Source organism: Rutilus rutilus (genome assembly GCF_951802725.1).
Source record: "Rutilus rutilus genome assembly, chromosome: 6".
NCBI lineage: Eukaryota > Metazoa > Chordata > Actinopteri > Cypriniformes > Leuciscidae > Rutilus > Rutilus rutilus.
In genome coordinates, this window is record NC_140214.1 from 23,773,071 (window position 1) to 23,799,072 (window position 26,002).

General features: G+C 37.5%; 2 protein-coding genes across 3 annotated transcripts; one reads left to right on the plus strand and one right to left on the minus strand.

The window, feature by feature from the left end:
- The first annotated feature begins 1,114 nt into the window (after window positions 1-1,114).
- septin2 (septin 2) lies at window positions 1,115-14,263 on the plus strand. 2 transcript variants are annotated; one of them, XM_084412153.1, is made up of 13 exons: window positions 1,115-1,259; window positions 2,314-2,355; window positions 2,527-2,641; window positions 5,242-5,328; window positions 5,515-5,638; window positions 7,810-7,944; window positions 8,065-8,182; window positions 8,265-8,366; window positions 9,234-9,379; window positions 9,626-9,709; window positions 12,637-12,700; window positions 12,795-12,886; window positions 13,166-14,263. In XM_084412153.1, the coding sequence occupies exons 2-12, from the start codon at window positions 2,332-2,334 to the stop codon at window positions 12,858-12,860; spliced, it is 1,065 nt and encodes a 354-aa protein (XP_084268279.1). In that variant the 5' UTR covers window positions 1,115-1,259; window positions 2,314-2,331; the 3' UTR covers window positions 12,861-12,886; window positions 13,166-14,263. The 2 variants fall into 2 exon arrangements, with proteins under 2 accessions (XP_084268279.1, XP_084268280.1); XM_084412154.1 differs by lacking the exon at window positions 1,115-1,259 and adding an exon at window positions 2,135-2,182.
- A 710-nt stretch (window positions 14,264-14,973) lies between these two features.
- Window positions 14,974-25,380, minus strand: stk25b (serine/threonine kinase 25b). Its single transcript, XM_084412152.1, has 11 exons — window positions 24,967-25,380; window positions 24,319-24,549; window positions 23,334-23,390; window positions 23,097-23,205; window positions 22,816-22,973; window positions 22,335-22,520; window positions 21,705-21,850; window positions 21,422-21,530; window positions 18,769-18,840; window positions 18,464-18,600; window positions 14,974-15,235 (listed from the first exon to the last, which is right to left on the minus strand). Exons 1-11 carry the CDS (start codon window positions 24,994-24,996, stop codon window positions 15,196-15,198), a joined length of 1,275 nt encoding a protein of 424 aa, XP_084268278.1. The 5' UTR covers window positions 24,997-25,380; the 3' UTR covers window positions 14,974-15,195.
- Between the last annotated feature and the right edge of the window lie 622 nt (window positions 25,381-26,002).

Here is a 26,002-nt window from a genome sequence, read left to right on the forward strand (position 1 = left end):
ATAAGCAGACATACAGTATACCCTTTAAAAGTTTCCTTTACACCTGCAACTGAAAAACCACCCAGATCTCTCCTTAACTTACACAAACACTCAATTACAAGACTATATAATTGTCCAGAAAGAGGACAACCCTGTCTAAATACCTCTTGTGACTGTCACTGGGACACTTATTCCTCCACCAACCTTAATTAACACTGATTCATCAGAATATAACAATTTAACATTTTAAATAAAATTGATCACCAATTTCAAAACTCTTTAACACCTTTAAAAGACTGAATGCTTTTTCTTGATCTATTGACATGACACCCATATTAGAATAATTTATACCCATAGACAACTACTGCTTCTGTTAATTCTCCATATGTCCATTTGTATCATCCAAAGCTTTTCTTTTTCCTTGCTCCAACTGTGGTAGATCTTTAAGTAAGTCCTTTGCACTATCAGGATCACATTCCTCAGCACTGTTAGTCTTGCAGGAGAAACAGGTTCCCATGTACCTGTTTGGCATTTTTTGTAACCTGTTTTTTTGGGACCCTAATGGTGTCTAGGTAAGAATTTTTGATGTTGCCAAGGTCAACTAAATGTCCCATGGGATTTGTTTGGCGGCCATCTTAAAGTGATGTCAGTGCTAGTGGTGAAAAATGCAGATTTTCATGTCTCCTGAACCACACAGAATACAAAGACAAAATGTACCCACTTTTTCATATAATTATGACACCAGAAATAAAGTGAAATCAAATTGGCTGGCCTTTGGAGATAATTGCCTTTGCAATCATAATCCGTCCCTGGATATTGAATTATGAAATTAAAATTTACAATATGAAATCCAGAGAATTTACATCCAGAGAATTTACTGAAATAAATGTTCTGTTGAAGAAACAGTTGTTGAAAGACTTTTTATATGTTTAAAACAAAATTTAGAGCTAAAATCTTTTTTCTTTTACTCCATATAAAAAATCCTCCATATAATGAAATCTGGAAGAGGAAGAAATCAAATACACAGAAACTGTAATAGCCCGATTTTAATAACAATTTAAATGGGACGGGTTTGTGCATAAATTCTGAGACTGTAAACAACATTTACATTCATCTGTGATGGGACTTTTATTTTGTAGCAATGAGACTCTATAGTTTCTTACTTCACACTTTTGCTTTTGCTGGCGGCGTCAGAGAGAGTTCCGGAATCTCAGGAATTTGGGCTGTTCGACTCCTCAACCCCCTGCAGTACCAAATTTAAGATTTTCCGCGCCTGAAAGGTATATCTAATTATTTTATTCACTTTCTTTCTGTGTCTCAGATCACAGGTCAGATTTTATCCGATGCCTGACTTTTGCTTCTCTGAAGATTAGCGTGTGTCACTCACTCTTAACCTCTGTGAATGAGCTCCGTTATCAGAGGTGTGTCATCGTCACTAGTGCGCGAGAAAGAGATCAAACCACCACAATCCTACATCATCCCACGACAACAAAACGCACTTTGTTATGCATTACAGATTCACACGTTATGTTTTTCCTTGCCAGTCGTTTTCTGTTTGCTTACTGTTGGTACTTGTAAAGCTACTTTAAACATGAAACGTTACTTTAAAAAGAGCTGTACTGTACGAATAAGACACATTGATTGTACATATCAGTTCTAACCATTTCATGTTTTTATAATGTACTTCTGTGGATTATTATAAAAAGAGTACACTGTTCAGAGTACAGAACAAACAATCGTTTTTATCTCTAAATCGTATCATCAATGTCTAACGTTACTCTGCACATTTGATTTATATTGATTTATATGGTCTCTGTCTGCCCTCGAGTTCATATCATCATGCCTGGAGCATTTCATCATGTTTGAGTCCCAAACGTGCCTCAAAACCTATTGTTTCACTTCTACAAGGATACGTCTAAATCAGTGATGCTCAGCCTTTTTGACTCCAAGACCCTCCAATGTCCACCACAATAATATTCAAACTCAAAGCCCATAACTTTTTCTCTTTCTTTCACTGCATTCAACAAAAATACAATATACTTTCTTTATTTGAATTAAAATGAGTAAACAAGTCCTTGCTTTTAGTGCTCTTAAAATGGCTGGTGCAGGTTTGTGGTGAGACTGATGCTCACAGACAGGAACTGACTTCCTGTTCCTGTAGAGCTGTGAAACTATTCACTTTATCGACAGCTTTCTCGTACATGTAGGTTCAACTCGTTCTGCGACATAAAGATGGTCCATTTTTTTTTTAACACTTAAATTTGTTCTCTCATATAAAGTGGTTACATCCATACTGTAAATAAGCCTGGTTTAAAAAAAATATAATTTTTGCAGGTTTGGTTCGAGCTCAAAATGTCTCAAGCTGAAAAACTGAAGGTAAGGAAATGAGAGCTGACGGGTGGATGTTGCACAGGGTTTGGGTTTTATGTTGACGTGCAAAGAAATGGTTTTGAGAGAGATTTGAGAGAATCAAGTATTTTAGAGAGCCGTGTAGTAAGGCTTTTTAAATGAGCGTCTTCATCGATTGTTCTGTTCTCTTGTAATCAGCAGGGACAGTTTACAAACCCAGAGACTCCTGGGTATGTGGGGTTTGCGAATTTGCCAAACCAGGTACACCGGAAATCGGTGAAAAAGGGCTTTGAGTTCACTCTCATGGTGGTGGGTAAGTAGCATCGATGTGATGTTTTGAATTTGTCTGATAAACTTGGAAATATTACCAATATACACCAATGAGACTTTTGAACAACTTTTTTTTTCATAAAATGAAAATACAAATTTAATTATATGAAAAGCCATCTACATAATTTCTCTACGCTAAATATTACGAATTATTTTTATGTCAACCATAATATAGTGAACAAATTCACTTTTACTTGAATTAAGTAGATTTTTTCCCCTGATCTTCTACTGTGTAAAAAATATGAATCTCTCTAAAATAATTAGTCTAAACCTTTTGCTCATGCTATTTGTGTTTTGAAGACTCTGTAGGCTGTACAGCACTTTTATCTTGATGTGATTTATATCCTAACCAAGAGACACCAAGTTTCCTTTTTTCTTGCCAATAATAATGTAAAACCTACAGCTTATGCTGCTTTCACATGCTATCAGTATTATCGTAAATACGAGATTCCTATTCGGAAATTGGACATGAACACCCTCTCAACTCGTATTTAATACTGGGAAATTCTGAGATGATTTTGATACCTGGATTTCTGAGTTGGGCAGAGTTGAGTTTAAACATGGCAGAGGGGAGAACGATTGCTGCTGTGACTGGTATGCTTTATTCGTTTTTCCACAGAAGCTACAGCAGCTTGTCTTTTTATTAAAGTAGTACATACTTGAATAACAATTTTAAGCATATTGTATACCAGGGCTCGACAATAAGGGCTGACCGATGGGCCGGGATCAGCGTAAAAGACCACTTGTAAAATTGTTGTAAAATTGCTGAATTGCAACGAAAGTCAATCATTTGTGTGTGTTTTTCCACAAGTGGAATGGAGTTCTTATTCACATCTTCTTGCGCTTGCATGGAAAAATACACATAACAAAAGTGTCAAAAAGCCCGTCTTGGCGAGTCTCAGTCTCAGTGACAGCAGCCTAATATACTTAAATGCTGTTTGTGTCATAATCAACCAACAAAAGACAAAAAGAAAATCACTCACTGATCTTGACTGAACATCTTTTGTAGTTTTAACAAGGATTAACCTATATTTAATTTATACAGTGAAGACTAAGCAATATTATTTATTTTACTAGTTTTATTAACTGCTGTTTGACCTACCTGAAAAACTTAAAGCACTGTTTATTTAATTTGTATCTTTGTTGAGTTGTATTGTTTTTTTGTGCTGTTGCGTGTAATTTTTTTTCTTCTTATTTTATTACTGACTATTCACTTGTCTGCATTCTGCAATGATGTTTCAACTTTATAGTAGTTTTTGCTGTGGTATTGAAATTAAAAGCAAGAGTTGTGAAATTTCACTGGTGTCTTTGGCAGCGGCACAGCGCTGATGAATCGTAGTTTTTTTTTTTTTTTTAAGGCGATCGGACTCTCCCATCAGCCCTGTGAGTGTGTATGTGTACAGATGTTGACACACACATGAGATCTGCTGTGGGGGGAGGGAGCCCGCTCAGCAGAGCCCATTGTACAGTCATCCCATCGTCTTAAAATAAATCACAGAGGAATGCAGAACCTCAGCCGCGAGCCCTTTCACTGCTGCACAGCTTCAGCAAATGATGGAAGACAGCTCGACTGAGACGTAGAGAACAAAAACACTGACTCGAGGATCTGGGGTCTTATTTATAAAACTGTGCGTAGGATCCTTACTAAAAGTGTACGTGCGCCGAAAGCCAAAAATGGCGTACGTGCATAAATATTCAGACTTATTAAACCATGCGTGCATTAGAACCTGCGCAAAATTCCCTTTATAAATCCCAGTCATCGGAAGATTGTGAGCACATGTGTTTCCACCCCGAAATAACCATAGCAGCAATCCTCGTTGTAGTTAAAGGTTGTATCAGCGATTTCAGGCCCAAAAAAGGCCCAAACACAAATGATCACATTCATCTAATCTTTCGGATCGTTAGGAAAGATTAGATGAATGTGATCATTTATGTTTGGGCCTGAAATCGCTGATACAACCTTTAAAACAGTAAAAAAACAGCATGCCACAGGAAAAGTGTTCAAAACCATTGCATCCACTACAAATATTTCTGTTTATTAGAATACAAATTTTTTTTGTAACTTCTCGGTAATGATTTCATGTAATTTAAGTGCTTAACTCCATTAATGAGAATGGCATATTTAATCTAAATGTGTATATCAGAGGGAAAACATAGTTAAAATCATTCTTTTATTTATTTAAACTGTTATTGTGAACATGCACTGTATTTATGATTAGGATTCATAAAGAAGATTTTAAGTGGTTTTTCTTCATCTGCCGTCAGTCCCTCAGCTCACCATCGGTGTCGCCAAACTGCTCCGTCTCCAAAATGTTCGTAAGCATGGGTCAGAATTTGCGTGCAGGTGCGCACATTTTTCCGTCAAGTTTGTTTTTAGAAATCACAATTTATGCGTTGGAAGTGGCGCACGCCTGTTTTGTGCGTACGCAACGGTTATAAATGAGGCCCCTGATGATTGCGTATAACACTTTGACGTTCTGCTGTTTGTTAGTTGCGTAGAGAAACACAATCTGCCTGTCAAATTGTTTTTATAGTTGATATGATGAGTTAATGTTTCTTCATTAATACTTCTTCTGTTTTCAGGTGAGTCGGGTTTGGGGAAGTCCACGCTTATCAACAGCTTGTTCCTCACTGATCTCTACCCGGAGAGGGTCATTCCTGGTGCTGCAGGTGAGAGTTTCAACACTGATGAAATTACATCAGATGTTATAGAATATTGTTCAGGTTTTTAAACATTATAATGGGGAAGGGTAAAAATAGTGGGCTGATATTTATGAGGCAGTTTTGCACAGAAGGTTGGAACTTGTTTTTTGAGCCTTGTCTGATGTATCTTTTACACGTGCTCTTGTTGTACAGAGAAAATTGAGCGCACGGTGCAGATCGAGGCCTCAACGGTGGAGATCGAGGAGCGCGGAGTGAAGCTGCGTCTCACTGTGGTCGACACGCCTGGATACGGTGACGCCATCAACAGCCAGGACTGGTGAGAATTGCTTTGATGGTCATTAAAAATACGCGCAGCTCAAATACAGGAATCTTACATTTTGTGTATGTTGTGTGGTTTTGGCATGATTTCCCATTTAATGCTCTTTTTTTTGAAAAGGGACAATTCACCCAAAAATGAAAAAGTCCATGTAATGCAAGAGAATGGTTGATATTTTTCTTATACACACACCTAGTGTTTTGTTTCAGAAGACAGTGATATATTCACTGAGCTTGTAGTGATTAGTCACGATGGCTGTATGTGCTTTTTGGACCTTTGGTGTCCATTCACTCACATTTATTTGCACGCTAAGTCGCTAACATTGCACCAAGGATGCATTTATTTGATTAAAATACAGTAAAACAGTAATATTGCAAAATATTATTACAACAAATATTCCTGTGATGGTAAAGCTGAATTTTCAGCATCATTACTCCAGTCTTCAGTGTCACATGATCCTTCTAATATGCTGATTTGGATTTATCAGTGTTGAAAATGGTTGTGCTGCTTAATATTTTTGTGAAAACTTGATACTTTTTTTCAGGAAAAAAAAAAAAATTGTTAGTTTAAAAGAACAGCATTTATTTGAAATGGAAATCTTTTGTAACATTATAAATGTCCTTACTGTCCTTTTAGTTAATGCATCCTTGCTGAATAAAATTATAAATGACTTTAAAAACAAATCTTACTGAAACAAATCTTTTGAACAGTAGTTTGTCACAGAGATGGATTGTTTTATTTAAATCCTCTTGTGTTTTAAACATCTGGAATGGTGTGAGGTTGAATAGATTAGATTTATTTTGGGTGAACTTTCTCTTTGAGAGAACTTTGGTTGACAAAGAGACATTTGATAGTGTAATTGGAGACGGTCTTTGGTAGGAGACACAAAGACTAGAGAGAGGAATGGAGGAAGAGGTGGTTTTTTTCCTTCTTTTTTTTTTTTTGAGCTCTGGGAATGCTGTTCTGCTAGTGTGGAAGTGGTGAGACAGGAAACATGTGTGACCTCTTCCTGACTGCTCCCTGACCCACTTGAGCACAAAAACAGCAAAGAGAGGATATTCAAGTGCTCATGTCTGAAAAAGGAAATGTATGCCCTCACATAACTATTATACAAGTGAAAATTGACATTTTAATGCCCTGGTTTTGTCCCAGACCAGTGTCATAGAATATATCTCTACAGTGCATGTTAAAATTGCTTTAGCCTTTTTTTCTTGAAGGCCTGGTGCATTTTTCATGTCTCGTTGTTTTTACATAGATGTTATAGAGTGCAACAGTGGCCAAAGCACTTTTTCAGAGGCCTTGGTTCCGGAAGTATTTTTCCCATCGGGATTTAAAAAAAGTCTTTATACACACTTGTAAAACTTCAATTTAAACTGTTTTTTAAATCATAGTTGGTACGTTAATTTTACTGTTTATTTAGTTAGCAAGTCCATTCTTTGTGTTTTTTGAATTGATAAACAGCATCGGGAAAAAACTATAATCTCTTGATGCATTGCAATGACATAATCAAATTAAATACTATGGATACATTTGAAAAATATAAAAACTATTTATTTATTTATTGTTGATTATGTTCATAGAATATGAACTAATATTTAAGTAGTTTTTCTTGGGGATTTTGAATAGGATGGTTTACTTTCGGATGTTGCACTCTTATACTTTTTAGTTTGAGGCTCTTTTAAGGGGTTATATCATGAGGAATCAAATTTGCCTTGAACTTTTGAGATGAACGATGAAAACAATGTAGAATTCAGAATTCAAAACTTCCCCCCGATAAACGGCATTTATGTACAACGAGCTGCAAAAATGATTTAGAATGAAATTTACTGATACCTATTGGGTGGTGAGAAATAGCCCACCCAATCACGACGAGGAGGATAGATGCTATCATTTCTAAACAAGAGAAAAAATAATAAGAGTAAAATGTGGGAAAAATGGTGCTGGATGCATGTGGCCCTCGCTGCTCTGTATATCCTTCAGAAGGATCCTAACATTAAAAACAAGTTGAAGATCCCTGATCAGTCATACAGTTTGTTCTGCACTTTTTTTAATTTGTCATTTGGATGGAGCTTTTTAAATCTATATTTGACAAACTCCTTAAATGTTTCTGTTGCTTGTGAATAACTGTCTTTGTAAGTGTTTAAAGAGATGCTCTGTCTTTTCCTGGGAAGTTTTAACACCATCATCGCATACATCGATGACCAGTTTGAACGCTACCTGCATGACGAGAGCGGACTCAACCGCAGGCACATTGTGGACAACCGTGTGCACTGCTGCTTTTACTTCATTTCCCCTCTGGGTCACGGGTGAGATCTTAGTTGAGACACTTTTTATGACAGCTTCCACTGTTGTAGGTTTAAGTGTTCGCATAGTTCTTGTCTGGGTTTAAATGGCTGATTTCCTTGTCTCATGTTCCAATTTTGTAGACTGAAGCCTCTAGATGTCCAATTCATGAAGGCCATTCACAACAAAGTGAATGTTGTTCCTGTTATTGCTAAGGCAGATACGCTGACGCTGAGGGAGAGAGAGAGACTCAAGCGCAGAGTAAGCATTCTGATTTCTTTTCAGACATGGATTGATCATAAGTTTGGCTTGTTGGCTATATGCATCTCTTTACGTGCTCTAGATTCTGGATGAAATTGATGAGCACGGCATTAAGATCTATCACCTCCCTGATGCTGAGTCCGATGAGGATGAAGATTTCAAAGAGCAGACAAGGATTCTCAAGGTATGTTAATACAAAAGCATAAATGTGTTTTTTTTTTTTTTTTTTTTTTTTTACTGGTTTGAAACTTCAAAAAACACAAAAGCACCATGAATACACTACCATTCAAAAGTTTGGGGTCAAGATTTTATTTTAAAGAAATTAATACTTGACAAACAATTCAACAAATACACATTAAATCAATCAAAAGTGTCTGTAAAGACAGCAGTGTTACAAAAGATTTCTATTTTTTTTTAAATGCTGTTCTTCTGAACTTTCTATTCATCAAAGAATTAAAAAAAATGTATAACAGATTTCACAAAAATGTTATGCAGCACAACTGTTTTTAACATTTGATAATCATAAATGTTTCTTGAGCAGCAAATCAGCCTATTAGAATGATTTCTGAAGGATCATGTGACACTGAAGACTCAAGAAAAAGATGCTGAAAATTCAGCTTTACCATCACAGGAATACATTTGTTTTAAATACAAGTTATTTAAATTGTAATAATATTTCACAATATTACTGTTTAAATTGTATTGTTGTAATAAATGTAGCCTTGGTGAGCATAAGACTTTTAAATAAATTAATAAATAAATAACTTGCTGCCCCAAAACAATGAATTATAGCATATCATAAAAGTGGTCCATATGATTTGTTTACTATATTAAAAGTCGTATTGTAGATTTATGTGAAGAACAGACTAAATGTTGAAAAAGAATTACTAGCAGAACACAATTCAAGCAAATTTAGACCAACATGAGGGTGAGAAAATGTGTTTTTTTTTATCATCTTTTTTTACTCTTCTCCTGGAGAGTAGGAAACCGAACTAAGCATCCAAGCAAGGCCGCATTCTGTCATAAGTTTCCTGTGGTCTTTCTGTTGTAGGCCAGTATACCGTTTGCCGTGGTGGGATCCAACCAGCAGATTGAGGCTAAAGGGAAGAAAGTGAGAGGGCGTTTGTATCCATGGGGCGTGGTGGAGGTGGAAAACCCAGAACACAACGACTTCCTTAAACTTCGCACCATGCTAATGTGAATAACTTTTAAGATATTTTCTGTTTAATGTTCTAAAATTCTTGATATTACACAAATGAGGTTGTGAGGAAGCTTGGAGTCAATCACTCAGTCGACAAAACTTAATGCTAAAGAAAAAAAAAGTTAAACCATTAAATGGACTGTACTTCTGTCCCTCTCAGCCTCATATTCATTCTAAGATCATGTACTTTATCCTCAGTCACTGTTGTTATTGTCTAATGATGGTTATTGGCGTCTGTGCAGCACCCACATGCAGGACCTGCAGGAAGTCACTCAGGACCTTCACTATGAGAACTTCCGCTCGGAGCGCCTCAAACGAGGCGGCAGGTTGTCCTCCCATGGTTACATTCTGCCTCTGTCGCCTGCGTACGTACTGCTCTGCCTGTCTTTCCCCACCTCCTCCCTCAACCTCCATAAAAAAAAAGCAGAGCTTTGTGAGTGTAGTCAGATTATTTGAAAATCACAACACTGGCAGGACTAAGCAGATGTATTGAAATAGCACAACTTTACATAGTCACTTCTCATTTTGCTAAAGACATACATAAGCAGTCAGCAGATAGCAAAAATAAAAGGAGAAGATAAGCTTTGGTTTAAGCTGAATAAACTGTCTTCCATGGACTGTAGAGAGATGAAATCTTGAGTTTTAATGTGTGCTGTGTTGAGTTAGTCTCATGGATCTGCAGCAAGCTGTGGGATCTGTTCATCAGAGGATAGGAGGGGGAGGTACTGCTGGGAGCTCAGTCACAGCTCCACCTGTCCTTCAGCCTGACGCTAGCACTGCTAAAACACTCTCACTCTCGCTCACACAAATACTCACGAAGTAACTTTCTGCTCAGCTTGTTACACGCTTGCACTACTAACTTGGGTTTGTCTTTTCCTTCTTACCTAAACTCTGCATCGCAAAACACTCTGCCGGTGGTTTACTAATTCACAGTTTTTGTTCAATCACAATGTAAATCTGCTGTGTAATTTCAATGGCTGTCAATTCAAATAATATATATATATATATTTAGATAATTTTTGTTTTTACAAAATTAGCAAAAATAAACAATTACTGCCCCTTATTTTCCTATCATCAGAGCACTTACATTTTAAATGCCAGACTTTTTTGTGAGATAAGAGATATATTAAATTTTTGTCAGGCATATAAAAGTTTTTTTTTATCACTATAAGATTATATATATCATTTTTAATTCTTACTTGAATTGTACATTGATTAATCGTGTAATATATATGTATATGTATGTATGTATATGTGTATATAGATAGATAGATAGATAGATAGATATATAGATATATATGTATGTATATGTGTGTGTGTGTATATATATATATATATATATATATATGTGTGTATATATATATATATATATATATGTGTATATGTATATATACACTCACCTAAAGGATTATTAGGAACACCTGTTCAATTTCTCATTAATGCAATTATCTAATCAACCAATCACATGGCAGTTGCTTCAATGCATTTAGGGGTGTGGTCCTGGTCAAGACAATCTCCTGAACTCCAAACTGAATGTCAGAATGGGAAAGAAAGGTGATGTAAGCAATTTTGAGCGTGGCATGGTTGTTGGTGCCAGACGGACCGGTCTGAGTATTTCACAATCTGCTCAGTTACTGGGATTTTCACGCACAACCATTTCTAGGGTTTACAAAGAATGGTGTGAAAAGGGAAAAACATCCAGTATGCGGCAGTCCTGTGGGCGAAAATGCCTTGTTGATGCTAGAGGTCAGAGGAGAATGGGCCGACTGATTCAAGCTGATAGAAGAGCAACTTTGACTGAAATAACCACTCGTTACAACCGAGGTATGCAGCAAAGCATTTGTGAAGCCACAACACGCACAACCTTGAGGCGGATGGGCTACAACAGCAGAAGACCCCACCGGGTACCACTCATCTCCACTACAAATAGGAAAAAGAGGCTACAATTTGCACGAGCTCACCAAAATTGGACAGTTGAAGACTGGAAAAATGTTGCCTGGTCTGATGAGTCTCGATTTCTGTTGAGACATTCAGATGGTAGAGTCAGAATTTGGCGTAAACAGAATGAGAACATGGATCCATCATGCCTTGTTACCACTGTGCAGGCTGGTGGTGGTGGTGTAATGGTGTGGGGGATGTTTTCTTGGCACACTTTAGGCCCCTTAGTGCCAATTGGGCATCGTTTAAATGCCACGGCCTACCTGAGCATTGTTTCTGACCATGTCCATCCCTTTATGACCACCATGTACCCATCCTCTGATGGCTACTTCCAGCAGGATAATGCACCATGTCACAAAGCTCAAATAATTTCAAATTGGTTTCTTGAACATGACAATGAGTTCACTGTACTAAAATGGCCCCCACAGTCACCAGATCTCAACCCAATAGAGCATCTTTGGGATGTGGTGGAACGGGAGCTTCGTGCCCTGGATGTGCATCCCACAAATCTCCATCAACTGCAAGGTGCTATCCTATCAATATGGGCCAACATTTCTAAAGAATGCTTTCAGCACCTTGTTGAATCAGTGCCACATAGAATTAAGGCAGTTCTGAAGGCGAAAGGGGGTCAAACACAGTATTAGTATGGTGTTCCTAATAATCCTTTAGGTGAGTGTATATGTGTGTATATAGTACTGTGTACAATTATTTTGTATATATAAATACACATGCATGTATATATTTAAGAATTTTATTTACATATAAAATATATCTATATATAATATAAATTGTGTGTGTGTGTGTGTGTGTATATATATATATATATATATATATATATATATATATATATATATATATATATATATATATATATGCAAATATTTCTTATGTATACATGCATATGTGTGTATTTATATATACACGATTAATCAATTCTAACATGAAAGTTTGTTTATATAACGTGTATATTATTATATTTATATATTTATAAATATTATTATATTTATATATTATGTATGTGTGCACACACACAAAAGTATAATTATATGCCTGCTACAATAATTTTATATCTTTAGTTAAAGTATAATTATCTAGTATAATTTATTTTATATTTAACGATATTCTGAATAATTGATTTAAGCTACATGGCATTTATTTCAGTTATAATTTTTCAACATTTGGCAGCCCTAGAAATTTAGTTTTGCCAACAGAATAAAGTAATTGTTAGATCTGTGTCATAAATGATCATTTATTAAACTTCAGTGCTCAGTACAGCTGTGTGTGCGTCCCCTCACACCTGCTTTGTGTTTTGCAGGAAGGGTCAGGAGCAGCCAGAGGAAATGGACAAGGATATAATCTTGCAGGAGAAGGAGAAAGAGGTACAGTCTCTCAAACCAAACAAGCTGAACTTGTTAAACAACTGCTTGAGTGTGAAGCTCAGTGTGTGATTGTGTTTGTGTGCGTCTCTCTCAGCTGAGGCGGATGCAGGAGATGATCGCTAAGATGCAGGCGCAGATGCAGAAGCAGGGAGACGAATGAGACGGCCCACACCTGTGAGAAACACGGTAAGAGCACATTACAAACACAGACATTAAAGCAAGCAAGTAAGCCATGCCTGCTCTTCAACATTTGATGTTATATTTGATATTATTGCCTTTTAGACTCTTTTACTTTGTAAAAATGTAATATTTTGTAAATGTATTTTTATGCAAATCTATGTATTTTGCATAACTTGAAATATAATTTAATATTGAGTCACTCTTTTGTTTTAGAGAAAATTGGCAATTTATTTTTGGTATTAAATATGCAGTTAGGGAGATTGTTTTTGTTTGTATTTCTTATAGATGCCGACTTGTGATTCGAGCTTGACCCATTCAGACACAGAACGAGAAGAGGAAGTGTTGCTAAATGTGGAGAAAGAGGAGAGACTGATCCTTAGCTCATCTTGCTTGCCATTTTCTTAGTTTCTTTCAATCTTGTATGAGGGTTTTCCCCCAAATTTTTTAAGCAGTGTTAACGTTTTTTTTTTATTATTCAAATACTGTTGCTAATATTCATAATTTTTTTTCCTGTTCCAGTAACCAAAAATGAAGAACAACCATCAGTAATTAAGATAAAAGTATGTTTTTCTTCTGTTACAAGAGCCAAATTCTACTGAAGAGCAGCTTTAGTAGTAGTGTAGCTCCAGAACACTTTATCCTGTCTAGCTAAACAACACTGTGAAAATACAAGCAGCTGTTGAATTTGAGTGTCACAGTGGCATTTGTTGCATCATGTTTTTGGAGAAATCATTTTATACTGTTTGTAAGTATTGCCAGAAAGATTGCTGTTCCTATTCAGGAGGTTTTTCTCTCTTCCCTGCATGAAGTCTTGAAATATATTTGCTGTTCAGTCGAATGGTCCCCTAACAGATGCAAAATATTATACTGTGACCCATGATTCATTCCCAATGCTATCTAATGAAGGAGAATACGGTTTTTTTTTCCGATGTTAATGCTCATTTTGCTTATTTCTATTTGTACCTGAGTGAATAATGTCATGTATTTACTGTCAGACATTGGTTTGGTATGAGTGCAATGTAAAATTTCCTTGGTGGACATTTGGATACATTGAAAAATGCTGTTGTGCTCTGACATTGATGCATGCCAAGTTTTTACCTTCTTTTGGGATCTATGGCTAAAACTTGTATCTTATTCCTGTGGTTAAAGCAAATTTCTATATCATAAATAATTTCTTATTCAAATGTTACAATGAAATAATATCTGAAATGTGGGTTTATATCTGTTACACAAAAGCAAACGTAAACAGTTGAGCTTTACTTTCCATATTTGGCCATGAAAACGGCAGTTGCCCACATTCCAGTTTCACTTGAAAACTTTCTATTAAACCATTATTGTCTATAATCTTGTAATAACATTTTGTATTAAACAGTTTTTGGGGTTGTGCGGATATCAATTTGCTGGTGATTATAGCGGGAAGGTCATAAAGGACGTGTCAAAATGGTGGCCTAATTATAAAACAGTAACTCGATGGCCACTAGAGGTCGTGAAACAAACTGTACCAATGAAGTTTTTCTAAGTAATATCGTTCTTTCCGCATCAAATTAGCTTATGTAATATTGAAAGTGTAAATGTGAGAGGCCTGACCTATTGACAGTACATGGATTAATGGGCTCGAGCTCAGGTGAGGACAGTATCGTGATACAGATTGAGAAACAGAACACAGATGCTACAAGATCCAGAACCATTGGAATATCATTTGAGCGTATGTAAAAACAAAGGACATTAGAGCATTTATTAAAAATAAAAGATATCAGAGCATAATTAAAATAAAATCTTTGAGCATTTTCATGCTCAACAGTCTGATAACAGTATCTATTTAATAGTAATGTTATTGTGTTATGCATGCTTTTTGCACAATGGTAACGTTAATATACCACAACCATACATAGTTTTGTATAAGTTTTGGTTATAGATAAATATAAGACCATAGACTCCCCTACATGTCTTTATAAATATAACTGTAAATGCCCCATGTCACCTGAGAACCTTACTTTATGATGCACATTGTATAATTTTCATTAAATATTTAAAGAGGTCTTGACAAATGTGTAATTACCACAATTCACACCAATTACCACACAAACACAATGTTTCCATAAACACTTTATAATAGGATTTTGATCTAACAGGTAAACACAGTTCGCTCCATGACATGGCTTTTTCTCTTAAATACTTTCCATTCTATAAAGAAAACTGTAAAAATATTTAATCATAACTAATTAAAAGTTCTCTGGGAGTAAGAGAGGGTGGAGGATGGGCAGTCGTATTGTGGTCCTGATGAAGGAGGGAGGAGCAGCAGCAGAGGCGGGGCTTCACCGTGATGATGGTTTGGTGTTGCCATTCAGAGCAAACCTGACACAAAAGAAGAGTTTTTTTTACAGCAGAACATGACATTTATTACATTAAAAAAAATTAACCCTGTATCCTTGTAAACCCTGGGTAAAAGGAATCCTGGGTTATCTTGCTTCACGTTTCACATTGCTTCTAATTTACCCGGGGTTAACAATTACTCCTGGGTATTCATGGACTTTTCAGACTAGAATGTAATAATGAAACGGTCTCTTCTTTACTCCAATTGTCACTTTCAGTCACTATTTGACATTTCCCCCTCAAACACTGAGACAGTTTCTGTGACTGTCCAAAGCATGTGAATATGAAGCACGTGATTGGTTGTTGGTTGCTGAGCATCTAGTCGTAACCAGACATGTTCACAAGTCTTTGAGTCCAATTCAAGTCTCAAGTCTCTGTTCTATTTTTAGCAATAGTTTTCCTAGTTTTTGTTAGTGATGGGACGGTTGATACCGGGGCCCTGATGCTCTGACAGTTTTCAAAGCACTATTGTATCACACGCTCTATCGATGCTTGTATCGAAATGACAATACCACGTGATTGATGACGTTTTGAAGCTTCGAACGTCATGTAGTATCAGAGAGCTGGTCTGAAAAAAAATTGCTGTATCGTGACCCCACCTGATGCATAAAAGGGAAATGATTATCCCGTCACTTCGATGGCCGTCAGACACACAAACAGCTGTGTGTGTGTGTGCACTTATTTGGGATTCAGTAGAATAGTTTTGAGTCAAATGTAACCACAACACCAGACAGAATCTGAATGCACGTCACACCTCTAATTGCATTTAATCATGTTTTATAGCTGGGTTCTACAGAACATAAGGGTTAAACAGCTCACTCTAAATATTTTTTCAACTACTCAAGTCAAATATTAATTATACTTGTATATTTTATATCATTGATCAATATGTGAATCCGTTGACCAGGCTACACATGACATGAGTTGTGGTCTCATTAGCACAAATTAATTTAGAACTGTACTGATCCCAGATTGATTCCACTCTTGTATGTCACAGACTTCCGAAGCTTTGTTTGGTCACGTGCTTTTTCAAACCGTATATCCTCTGCTCCGCAATGATTTGTTAGATATGGCGGCGAAAACAAGTCCACCCACCAGATGTAGCTAATGCGCACTGTGTTAAAAGCTTTGAGTGTCGAATTTGATGAAAGCTTCAAACGCTTCAGAAAGCCTCGGTTTCCCATCACTTTTTTGTAAGTACCAGTGTTTTGAACTATCAAAACTGATTTCTACTTCAAAAATGTCTAATAAAGCACACAAAGTATCACTTTAATAAATCATTTATTAAATTTTTATTCACAATCAAAAACTATTACTTTCAAACCATATAACATTTTACCATTTGGAAAGCAGGGCCAGTCACCTCGAGAGAGAAAAAGTGCTGTATATTTTGAGCTGTTTGAGTTGCCGTAGTTTGCTGTAGTTCTCAAGCAGTGATGGGTAATGTAGTTTTCCAGTGTGCACCGGCGGTAACAAAACCCATGTATAAACAAGTGCTACAGTAAACAACACAAAGAACAACATTCCCGCCTGCGTGTTGTTTGTGATAAGGCGATATAATAATGCACCCAGACTCAAGATTTGTGGAAACGAGTTGGACAGGGTTCATAAAATGCGAAGTTGTCCAGTCCATATGAAAGTTAACTTGATAAATTTGGATATTATATGCATATATGGTAGTAAATAATTGGGGAAAAAGCATGAAAAGGGCATGGAAACATGTGTACTTGAAAATGGACAGCAAGCAAGCCCTTGACAGATGTGCAACACCGCAGCTCCCCTTTGGATGAATTGCTTTTCAAATTAAAATGACACAAACACGCAGATTATCACAAGTTAAGACTTGGAAATATTGTTACTGTTTGTTGTTCATTTATATAACAGCTCTTTTCCAATGGGTGATGAATATGGGTGCCTTCAGATGCGTCACACGCGTATAGAATAACGCTGGCTTGGTGTGAATTAAGAAAGAATATTAAAATGTTGTGTTTCATGCTGTCATATGGGGTAGTAACGAGAGAACGTAATCGGGAATTCTGTACCAGAATGACTTGTTTTTCACGAGTCTCTGTCTTCAACTCCAAGTCAAGTCACTTCACTTAAATGAAATTTCTGTCAGTAAATACTCACCCTCATTGTCGTTCCAAACCTGTAAGACCTTTATTCATCTTCAGAACACAAATTAAGATATTTTTGATGAAATCCAAGAGCTGTCTTTAATACCTTTCTCGGCCTTGAAAGTGGTAGTGGCGTTGTTGTCTATAGGGAGGTCAGACAGCTCTCGGACTTCATAAAAAATATCTTAATTTGTGTTCTGAAGATGAACAAAGGTCTTACAGGTTTGGAACGTCATGAGGGTGAGTAAATAATGACAGACATTTAATTATTGGGTGAACTAACCCTTTAAGTCCGTAGTTGCAGCCTCGAGTTTCTATCTCTGGTCGTAACGTTCTAAACTTTGGCACCACAATGCAGGGTTAACACTGCAAAGCAAGGTTTCATAACACTGGGTAAAAAGCGGTGCTAAAACCGCTTCTAAATTACAAGTGTGAAACATTCCTTTATGTGGGGTTAAAAGTAGTGTTTAGAACGATGATAACCCAGGGTTAAAGGGTTAGTTCACCCAAAAATGAAAATTCTGTCAGTAATTACTCACCCTCATGTTGTTCCAACCCCGTAAACCTCAAGTTAGTTTACGTAGTGTTTTTGCGCAGCGCGTCTGTGTTACACGTCACCATGTAGGCTCACATCATGTGTGTGATGCGTGTGATGTGTAACACAGACGCGCTGCGCAAAAACACTACGTGAATTCACTCGAGGCCCAGAGAGAAGGAAATGAATAGTGGAATAAAGTCGTTATTTTTGTTTGTTTTTGCGCACAAAAAGTATTCTTGTCGCTTGATATATATTGATTGAGCCACTGTAGTCACTTGGACTATATTAACGATCTCTTTAATACATTTTCTGGGCCAGCAAGTTTCGGTCACCTAGAAGTCTATGGAGGAGCTCTCAGATTTCATCAAAAATATCTTAATTTGTGTTCCGAAGATGAATGAAGGTCTTACGGGGTTGGAACGACATGAGGGTGAGTAATTACTGACAGAATTTTCATTTTTGGGTGAACTAACCCTTTAAGAGCAGTGTGAAAAGCCCTAAATAGTGGCATATATTCTATACCACTGTTCTTTTTCTTCGTACAGATCTGCTCACCTGCACACTCTCTCCATCATATGTGTGACCAGGAGGTCAGAGATGCCAGGGCAGGACTCTTCTGCCAGGTTGAAGGCATTCTCCAGCTCCTCTATGGCACCCATTCCTCCTCCACACGCCCTTCTCTTCTCCTTCAGCTGGAGAACAGATTAACTTACATTTAACTCGATAACATAGAGCTTATCACTGTTTATTACTTTACTGCTGCATTATCTGCTGCCACCGTGATAAAAAGCATAAAGCTTACAGAGAGAACTCCAGTCAGGATGTATAAAAGGTGAGAGTTTGATATTGTGCATTTTTACCTCTCTGAAGATGGGAGAGACCAGCGCCGACAAACATTGTGACTTGGGCTGCCTCTTTACCGTCTCAGCTGCCTGTAAAACAAATTCAAACCATAACATTATCTTTCATGTAGGGATGTCAAAAGTACTGGTGCTTCAGTACAAGGTTAATGCTGAAAATGAAATGGTGTAAAACAGGTACACCGAAGTGTTATTTCAGTATTATTGATATACTATTATAGTTTTTGTTCATTTTTTAAATTCGTAATATTTTTTCTGTTTTCATTTGAACTTTAGTGTACGGTTTAGTAATTTAGTTGTTTTTGTCAATATTTTTAATTTTTTTTTAATATGTCTAGTTTTTATCAAATAAAAGCTACAACAGCTCCCTGTCCTTTTACCTTACACAGACATGCACTGAACCTTTAGCCTTTTATGTTCAAACCAGAGTCAGACAATGATGGAGAGACTCAAGAAGTGACAACATGTAGAATGCAACAGAACATTTCTGAATGGTTAGTTGATGAATTTATGTAGCTGATGTGGAGTTATCTTCTAGTCATTGATTAGCATATTCTGTCATGCTAATCTATAAATCACATTCCCGGGGGCGGGGTTTATGTAAATTCTCGGATTCATGACGTCACTAACCCGGGAGGAATGTCGTGTAGTCCCTACCAGCTGTTTGTTGTAGTCCTTGAAAAACAATTTCTTTAAAAGCAAATATCTTCCTTTGCTTTGAACTCTGAGCATTGTAACTGAGCAAGCAGATGTTGTTTATGCTCAAACAGCAACATTACACACTAACTAAAGTTAGAAAAGTGAAATCATAATCAACCACCCCTTTAAAAAAAAGGCAATACAAATTTTTTTTACTGTGCCGATACTAGTAAAATCTCTATATTGAATGAATAATGTTCTTAATCCTTAATTCTTGTGACGGGAAGGCCCACAGTGAAACCACAGGATTTACCTTAAAGGGATACTTCACCTCTGGGAAGATGAATGTGTATTTAAAATAGGTCATTTAAGTAGAAGAAATGTGAAGAAATTTTTGAATTTGGAGCTTTCTAGACTGAGAAAAGCCAGAAAATGTATTTTTGGCTTATGTGGATGAAAGACAACAACTCCCAGAATGCACTTGCTTCGCTGTCTTAGGAGGCCACGCCTACCGGTAAGAGTGCGCAGTTTAAAACAACAAAGCTAGCCTACGTGATGAGTTTGCGAGGGATTTAGAGATAGCCCAAAATGTCCGGGATTCGCCTTTTGCGTTCTACAGTCGCCATTCATTCATCATGTTTACTGTGGCGAGCAGGACGAGGCTGACGGCCGCGGGAGAACAACGCGAGGCCGGTGGCATGATCACTGAGACGCGCCGGGTCTCGCATCTCTCACGGAGGAGCGGGAATTTTTCTTAGCAATGGTAAAACGCACATCAACCGTGTACATTCTGTGAGTGAGATCCCACCCTGTATGGGCGGGCTGAAAACATGCGGAACAACGCCATCTACTGGCTGTAGTCTTTAGCCTCTGGCCAGAAAATCCTCCGATGACGCAAAATGACGATTTTTGCGTCATCGGAGGATTTTTTCCAGACAAAAAATACATAAATCTCTTGTCTCAGGGGGATATGAGGGTGGAAAGCATGGTAATTCTAAAATACTACAGGTTTTCTACCAATACAAAGCTTAATGCTAAATCCTGAAGTAACCCTTTAAATTAAATGCCAGATACAGTTTATTGTGCAACCAAAATACCAATAATTCCCAGGGGGAAAAAAGCATAATGTGGGAATTAATATAAACAAGTCCAAAATGCAGCAGGACTCTTATTTTGAAATGCCCGATTTACCTTTTCCAGCTGCTCATTCAAACATATGCGAGAAATAAAATATGCACTTTTACAACACATTGCAATATAAATTTTGCAATTTGCATACATTGCAATCATCAACTGTAGATCATGAGCAGGGTTGCCAGGTCTGCACAACAAAACCTGCCTATTGTGCCTAACTGCTAATCAAAACTAGCCCAATTGCATTCCCGTAAAATTCCGGGATGGCTTGCTTCAACCCGCGGCAACAGTGTAAAAGTACCCCAATACAACTTGGCATAAGCAATTGCATGGCGGCATAAAGGCATGTTATTCATCGACTGCAAACTGCTCTGAAACCATGACCCTGTAAAAATGTGCAACAGTGCCGCATTTTGATGCAAATGTGAAACGCTCATATTTATTTAAATCATATTAGGCCATGTATCGCGATTACCGTTTACATGTCATCAAATGTAAGACCCCACAAAATTATGAATTTTGTAATTCCATATATAGACTTTTTGTGACCTTAAATTTGCAGAAACCCTGGAGAAAAACACTACCTAGTCTTCATTTATTTGAATAATTACATGAAACATTTGAAGCAATGTTGCTTCTTTGAAAAATGAAACATTTTAATGTTTTTGTTTAATTTATTATAATTTAATTTGAACTTCTTTTTTTACTTTTGCTGTGATATCAAAATTGGTAACATGAATAGTGAAATTTCACAACTAAAATGTTGGTATTGTGAACTTTCTTCCTTTAAAAAAAAAAAGAGAAAAAAAAAGATGTACAATGACAGGACAACCCAAACTGATGCATTTCTAAACCAAATATGAAATGTTGGAATCCTCACCTCTGAGTCTGTGTTTGTGTAGCCCTTCTGGAGCTTGTTCATGGAGCTGGGTCGGACTGTGGGGAACGTCCACATGGGACACTGGTCTCTGTCATCACTATCGCCATCCCTGTTCAAGTACGAGGAGAAACAGAGGCTGTAACTCATGAAGATCAATTCACCAGAGATGTAATTAAAAGGACAGGGCTCAAGTAATAAGAAATGAATAATACATCATGATGAATTAGAGGGCCGTTATTGATTGTAGAGTATGTGCATTATGATGGACAGATGGATGACATACATGTCAGAATCATCAGAGCTCGACTCGTCTCCGTGGCCTTCAGACTTCCAGCGGCGGTATCGGTCAATCAGCTCCGTCAGATAGGAGGTTTTCTTGGTGTAGCGTGTGATGAATTTGTGCTTCAGTAACTCCTTGGCGGTGGGCCGCTGCACATAACCAGAATAGTGATGCCTTGCTCAGGATGCTCAATGTTTTTACCGCCTCATGTCAAAAATCTTGAGATGTCTGTCTACAATTAGAGCTTGATCATTTATTTTAACAAGTTGTGTGCTATATTACAGCTACATTACCAATCAAAAGTAATAATTGTGGGGTGGGGGGGTTTAAGTCTCTAATGCTCACCAATGCTGCATATTTATTTAATGAAATATTGTTAAAAAAATATATATATTGAAAAAAAGAAAGAGCTGTTTTCTATTGTCATATATTTTAAAATGCAATTTATTCCTGTGATGGCAAAGCTGAATTTTCAGCATCATTACTCCAGTCTTCAGTGTCACATGATCCTTCAGAGACATTTCTTCACTGTTGAAAACAGTTTTTTGCTGCTTAACACTTTTGTGGAAACAGTGATGGACTACAATTCAATTAAAAAGTTTGGGTAAAAGAAATGAATACAAAAATACTCACAAAGCGAGGGTCTTTATTGAGGCACGCCTCCACAAACTCTTTGAAGGGTTTGCTGTAGGAGCCCTCCAGCGTCGGGGGAGTGTTCTTGGGAATGAGAAACAGCACTCGCATCGGATGCAGGTCGGAGTTTGGGGGTTCGCCCTTCGCTAGTTCAATAGCTGTAATTCCCAAGGACCAAATATCTGCCTGCAGCCAAAAAAGCAAACCAAATAGTCTTCACTGATCTCAACTAGATATTATACAAATATGTATATGATTAGCTGCTACTACGCTAAAATGTAAACTCTGTTAGTGACTGGTTTCCATGCCTACCACTTAAAAAAGAAAGAAAGCTGAATGCTTGGGAACAGTTTTACCACTCCAGCCTTTCTGCCAGAGTGCTGAACGTGTGTTTTCACAGCTCTGCAGACACATTTGGACATTAATATTCACGTTGTTCTTTTGCACGCTGAGAAAAGACCATTTATCTGGATCTCCGCACCTTAAAATCATATGCAGACTGTTTGATGACCTCTGGTGCCATCCAGAAAGGAGTTCCCACAAAAGTGTTTCTCTTGATCTGGGTGTCTGTGAGCTGTCCCGCCACCCCGAAGTCTGCCAGCTTCACATCCCCCTGCTCAGACAGCAGCACGTTGGCAGCTGCCACAAGACACAACATGAATCATCAGCACATAGTTCAGATTTCACACAAAGCAAATGATTAAATCTGAAGCCATTCCTAGCCGGCCTGATTCGAGTAGGCAGACGTGCATGTTATCACACCTTTGATATCACGGTGTATCTTCCTTTCCGAATGCAAGTATTCCAGTCCCTTCAAAATCTCCCTCAGTATAGTGGCGATGTACGTCTCCTCTAGCGGTCCTGGTTTCAACTGAGACGTGTGGAGGAAAGTAGAAGACAAATTATATTTCCTAGTCGAAAGCTGAAGGCTCTTATGATCACATGAATACGCGCATGAAAACGTTCCCATAACTGAAGAGCCACTGTTGTTCTACTTACAAGATCTAAAGCAGAGCCGCCTCCTAAATACTCCATGATGATCCACAGCTTAGTTCCCTATAGAAAAGGGCAAAAATAACAAGCACAATTTCTTCAAGTGTCACATGACATTTGTTGTATTTAGTGTTCATATTTCAATAAGACTCCAGTAGGTATGTGGCTTAAAATAAAGGTTCTTTATTGGCATAGATGGTTCCGTGAAGAACCTTTAACATCCATGGAACCATTTTCATTGCACAACAGCAGAAAATGAGATTCAGAGTGAGAAAATATGGTTCTTTAACCTTTAACTCTTGAGTAAAGTGTTTTTGGGGTGCCCAAAATTGTTGTGAAAACATTTTAAGATTGAAGGTGCAGATGAATTTGTCGGAAATCATGACAGATATGGTATTTTGCATCTATGTCAACATAAAGCAGATTTATAATAAATACATAAATAAAAGGTAATTGCAAACAACAGGTTATTTAATGAGAGAAAGTATAGGGCGGGGTTGATATTATCCATAAGAAATTGATTTGACAGTGGACATTACTTACTAAAAGTGAGTTTGAAAAGGGCTCAATGTTTGCAGATGCAGTTATTACACCATTGAGCAGCAAGGAGCATATTTTAGCTTTTGACAGCCATTCAAATTGATATGTTTGATATGAGTAAATATAACACATTTAAAAATTGCCCATACTAGACAAGTGCAATTGAGATGAATGGGGAATGCTAACAGATATCTCTATCCAGGTATTACACAGATCTCCTTGCAGTTTGTAGAAACCTAGCAATTTGGCCATTGGTTAACATAACTTTACATCCTTTGTAAAAAGGTATCATTTTTTTCTTTGGAATAATGCATTGATAAATCATGTCAACATGCATTAAGAAAGTGATTTCATGTTGATATTAAAAGATGCTGTAATGACATACAAAAAAAAACCTCTTACTATTGTTTGTCTGTACACGCCTGAGATCCCAAACAATGGGAGAGTGTACCTTCAGATATGAGCCATAGTATTTGGTGACATAGGGGCTGTCACACTGGCTGAGCACCGTGATCTCCTGCTGAATGTCCTCGATCTCATCTTCCGCCTCCTCCAGGTCGATGATCTTGATGGCCACCACCTCTTTAGTGCGATTGTTGATGCCCTTGTAGACCTCACCAAAAGACCCCTTCCCAATGCGCTCTTGCTTTGTGAAATACTCCTCCGGGTCAAGCCGGGAATTCTGTGTGAGAGAGACAGTAGAGTTGTGATATGAGATTCAATGAAAGGTGTAGAAGAAAATCAGTGAGCATTTACTATGGACCCTTGTAGACTACATTACATCCTTTAGGATGCTCTACTATGAGCAACATATGAACCATTTACATATATATAATAATATTTACAATTGAATTTAAGATATTACATGGAATGTAACAAAAAAAAAAACACAACAAAAAACAGACGTTTCTTTCAAAGGATCTGCATTAAAATAGTTACCCAGACACAATTTAACGTCAAGACTGCCCTCAATTTAGTCAATTACTCTAAATCGAGATATGTCATGACATGACAGGCTCACTAAACATCACTGTGGTTTTACTGATTATGAGATTAATCGTCCTGATGATGAACAGACTCGGCTGGGCAAAGGATTTACCTGGTTCTGCATGTCGCGGAGGTGCGCCATCCTAACAGCAGGTCGGTGTGGATGAGAGCAGATGTAGCCCTTTCTGCCAAAGGAGGGGTGCTGTAAAACTCTTCCAATGCTTTGCTGTTCCTCCTCCGATCCCCTGCTTAGCTAGCTAGCTTTTACATAGAAAAACACCTCTTCATGTCCTGTTCGTCTACCGTGTTTTCGGCCTCCAATCCCCTGATGGCGGACCCCGCAGCCTGGCGAGAATGACAGTTAGGTGTCGTGTGACTCCATGTATGAAAGTATCTGCGTACGAGAAAAACGCTTTCCGCTTGTAATTGTTTTGTCTTGATCAACGCACGTTCCGGCGACTCTTCATTTATTGCTTGCGGGAGAACAAAATAATTGGAGCCACAGCGCATGCGCAGCTTCTGATTCAAGGAACGGGGAATTGTGGGAGTTGTAGTTATACTGGCAGCAGGGAAAGAATTTAAAGTTCCCCTATTACGGACTTTTGAAAATGACCTTTCATGTAGTGTGTAACATAGCTCTAAGTGAATGAAAACTTCCTGCAAAGTTTTAAATCTGAAAGTGCACCGTATATAAAGTTATTGTCTTTAAAAAGTAAGAGTCCACTCTGAGTCAATTAAATGAATCGTTTTTCAAACGAGTCATAAGCCGTTTCGTTGTGACGTCAAAACGAAACATTAGCATATTGCCCGCCCACTTATTGCATGTGCAGACACCAGGGAAAACTTGAACCTCAAACCTGCAGCTGATTCCTGTGGATACTGGATAACATCATGTCGAGAAGACGCTGTGCTGTACAATGTGGCGCTAAAGCCAGTTTTTTTTTCACTGCCAAAGGACGAGAATCAGTGTTAAAATTCATCTTTACCATGATATCACAGCGGTATAATCCTAAACTTTTGCTGTGTTCCCTTTATTTTACTGACGACTGATTCTCAAATCTCGGAGTTCAATGCAGGATTTGTAAACCGCTTACTCTTGAAAGATGGTGTTCAAAATACTTAGTTTTGAGTTTTATATTGTGTAGGTC

What these genes read in the sequence shown, in the direction of transcription:
- septin2 (XM_084412153.1), top strand. Translation starts at nt 2,332, where the DNA reads ATGTCTCAAGCTGAAAAACTGAAG. An exon ending in ATTTCCCCTCTGGGTCACGG is followed by an intron (nt 7,945 to 8,064) that starts GTGAGATCTTAG and finishes CCAATTTTGTAG; the next exon opens with ACTGAAGCCTCTAGATGTCC. An exon ending in GAGAGAGACTCAAGCGCAGA is followed by an intron (nt 8,183 to 8,264) that starts GTAAGCATTCTG and finishes TACGTGCTCTAG; the next exon opens with ATTCTGGATGAAATTGATGA.
- stk25b (XM_084412152.1), bottom strand. Translation starts at nt 24,996, where the DNA reads ATGGCGCACCTCCGCGACATGCAGAACCAG. An exon ending in TCCGCGACATGCAGAACCAG is followed by an intron (nt 24,550 to 24,966) that starts GTAAATCCTTTG and finishes TCTCTCACACAG; the next exon opens with AATTCCCGGCTTGACCCGGA. An exon ending in TCTCTCCCATCTTCAGAGAG is followed by an intron (nt 18,601 to 18,768) that starts GTAAAAATGCAC and finishes TCTGTTCTCCAG; the next exon opens with CTGAAGGAGAAGAGAAGGGC.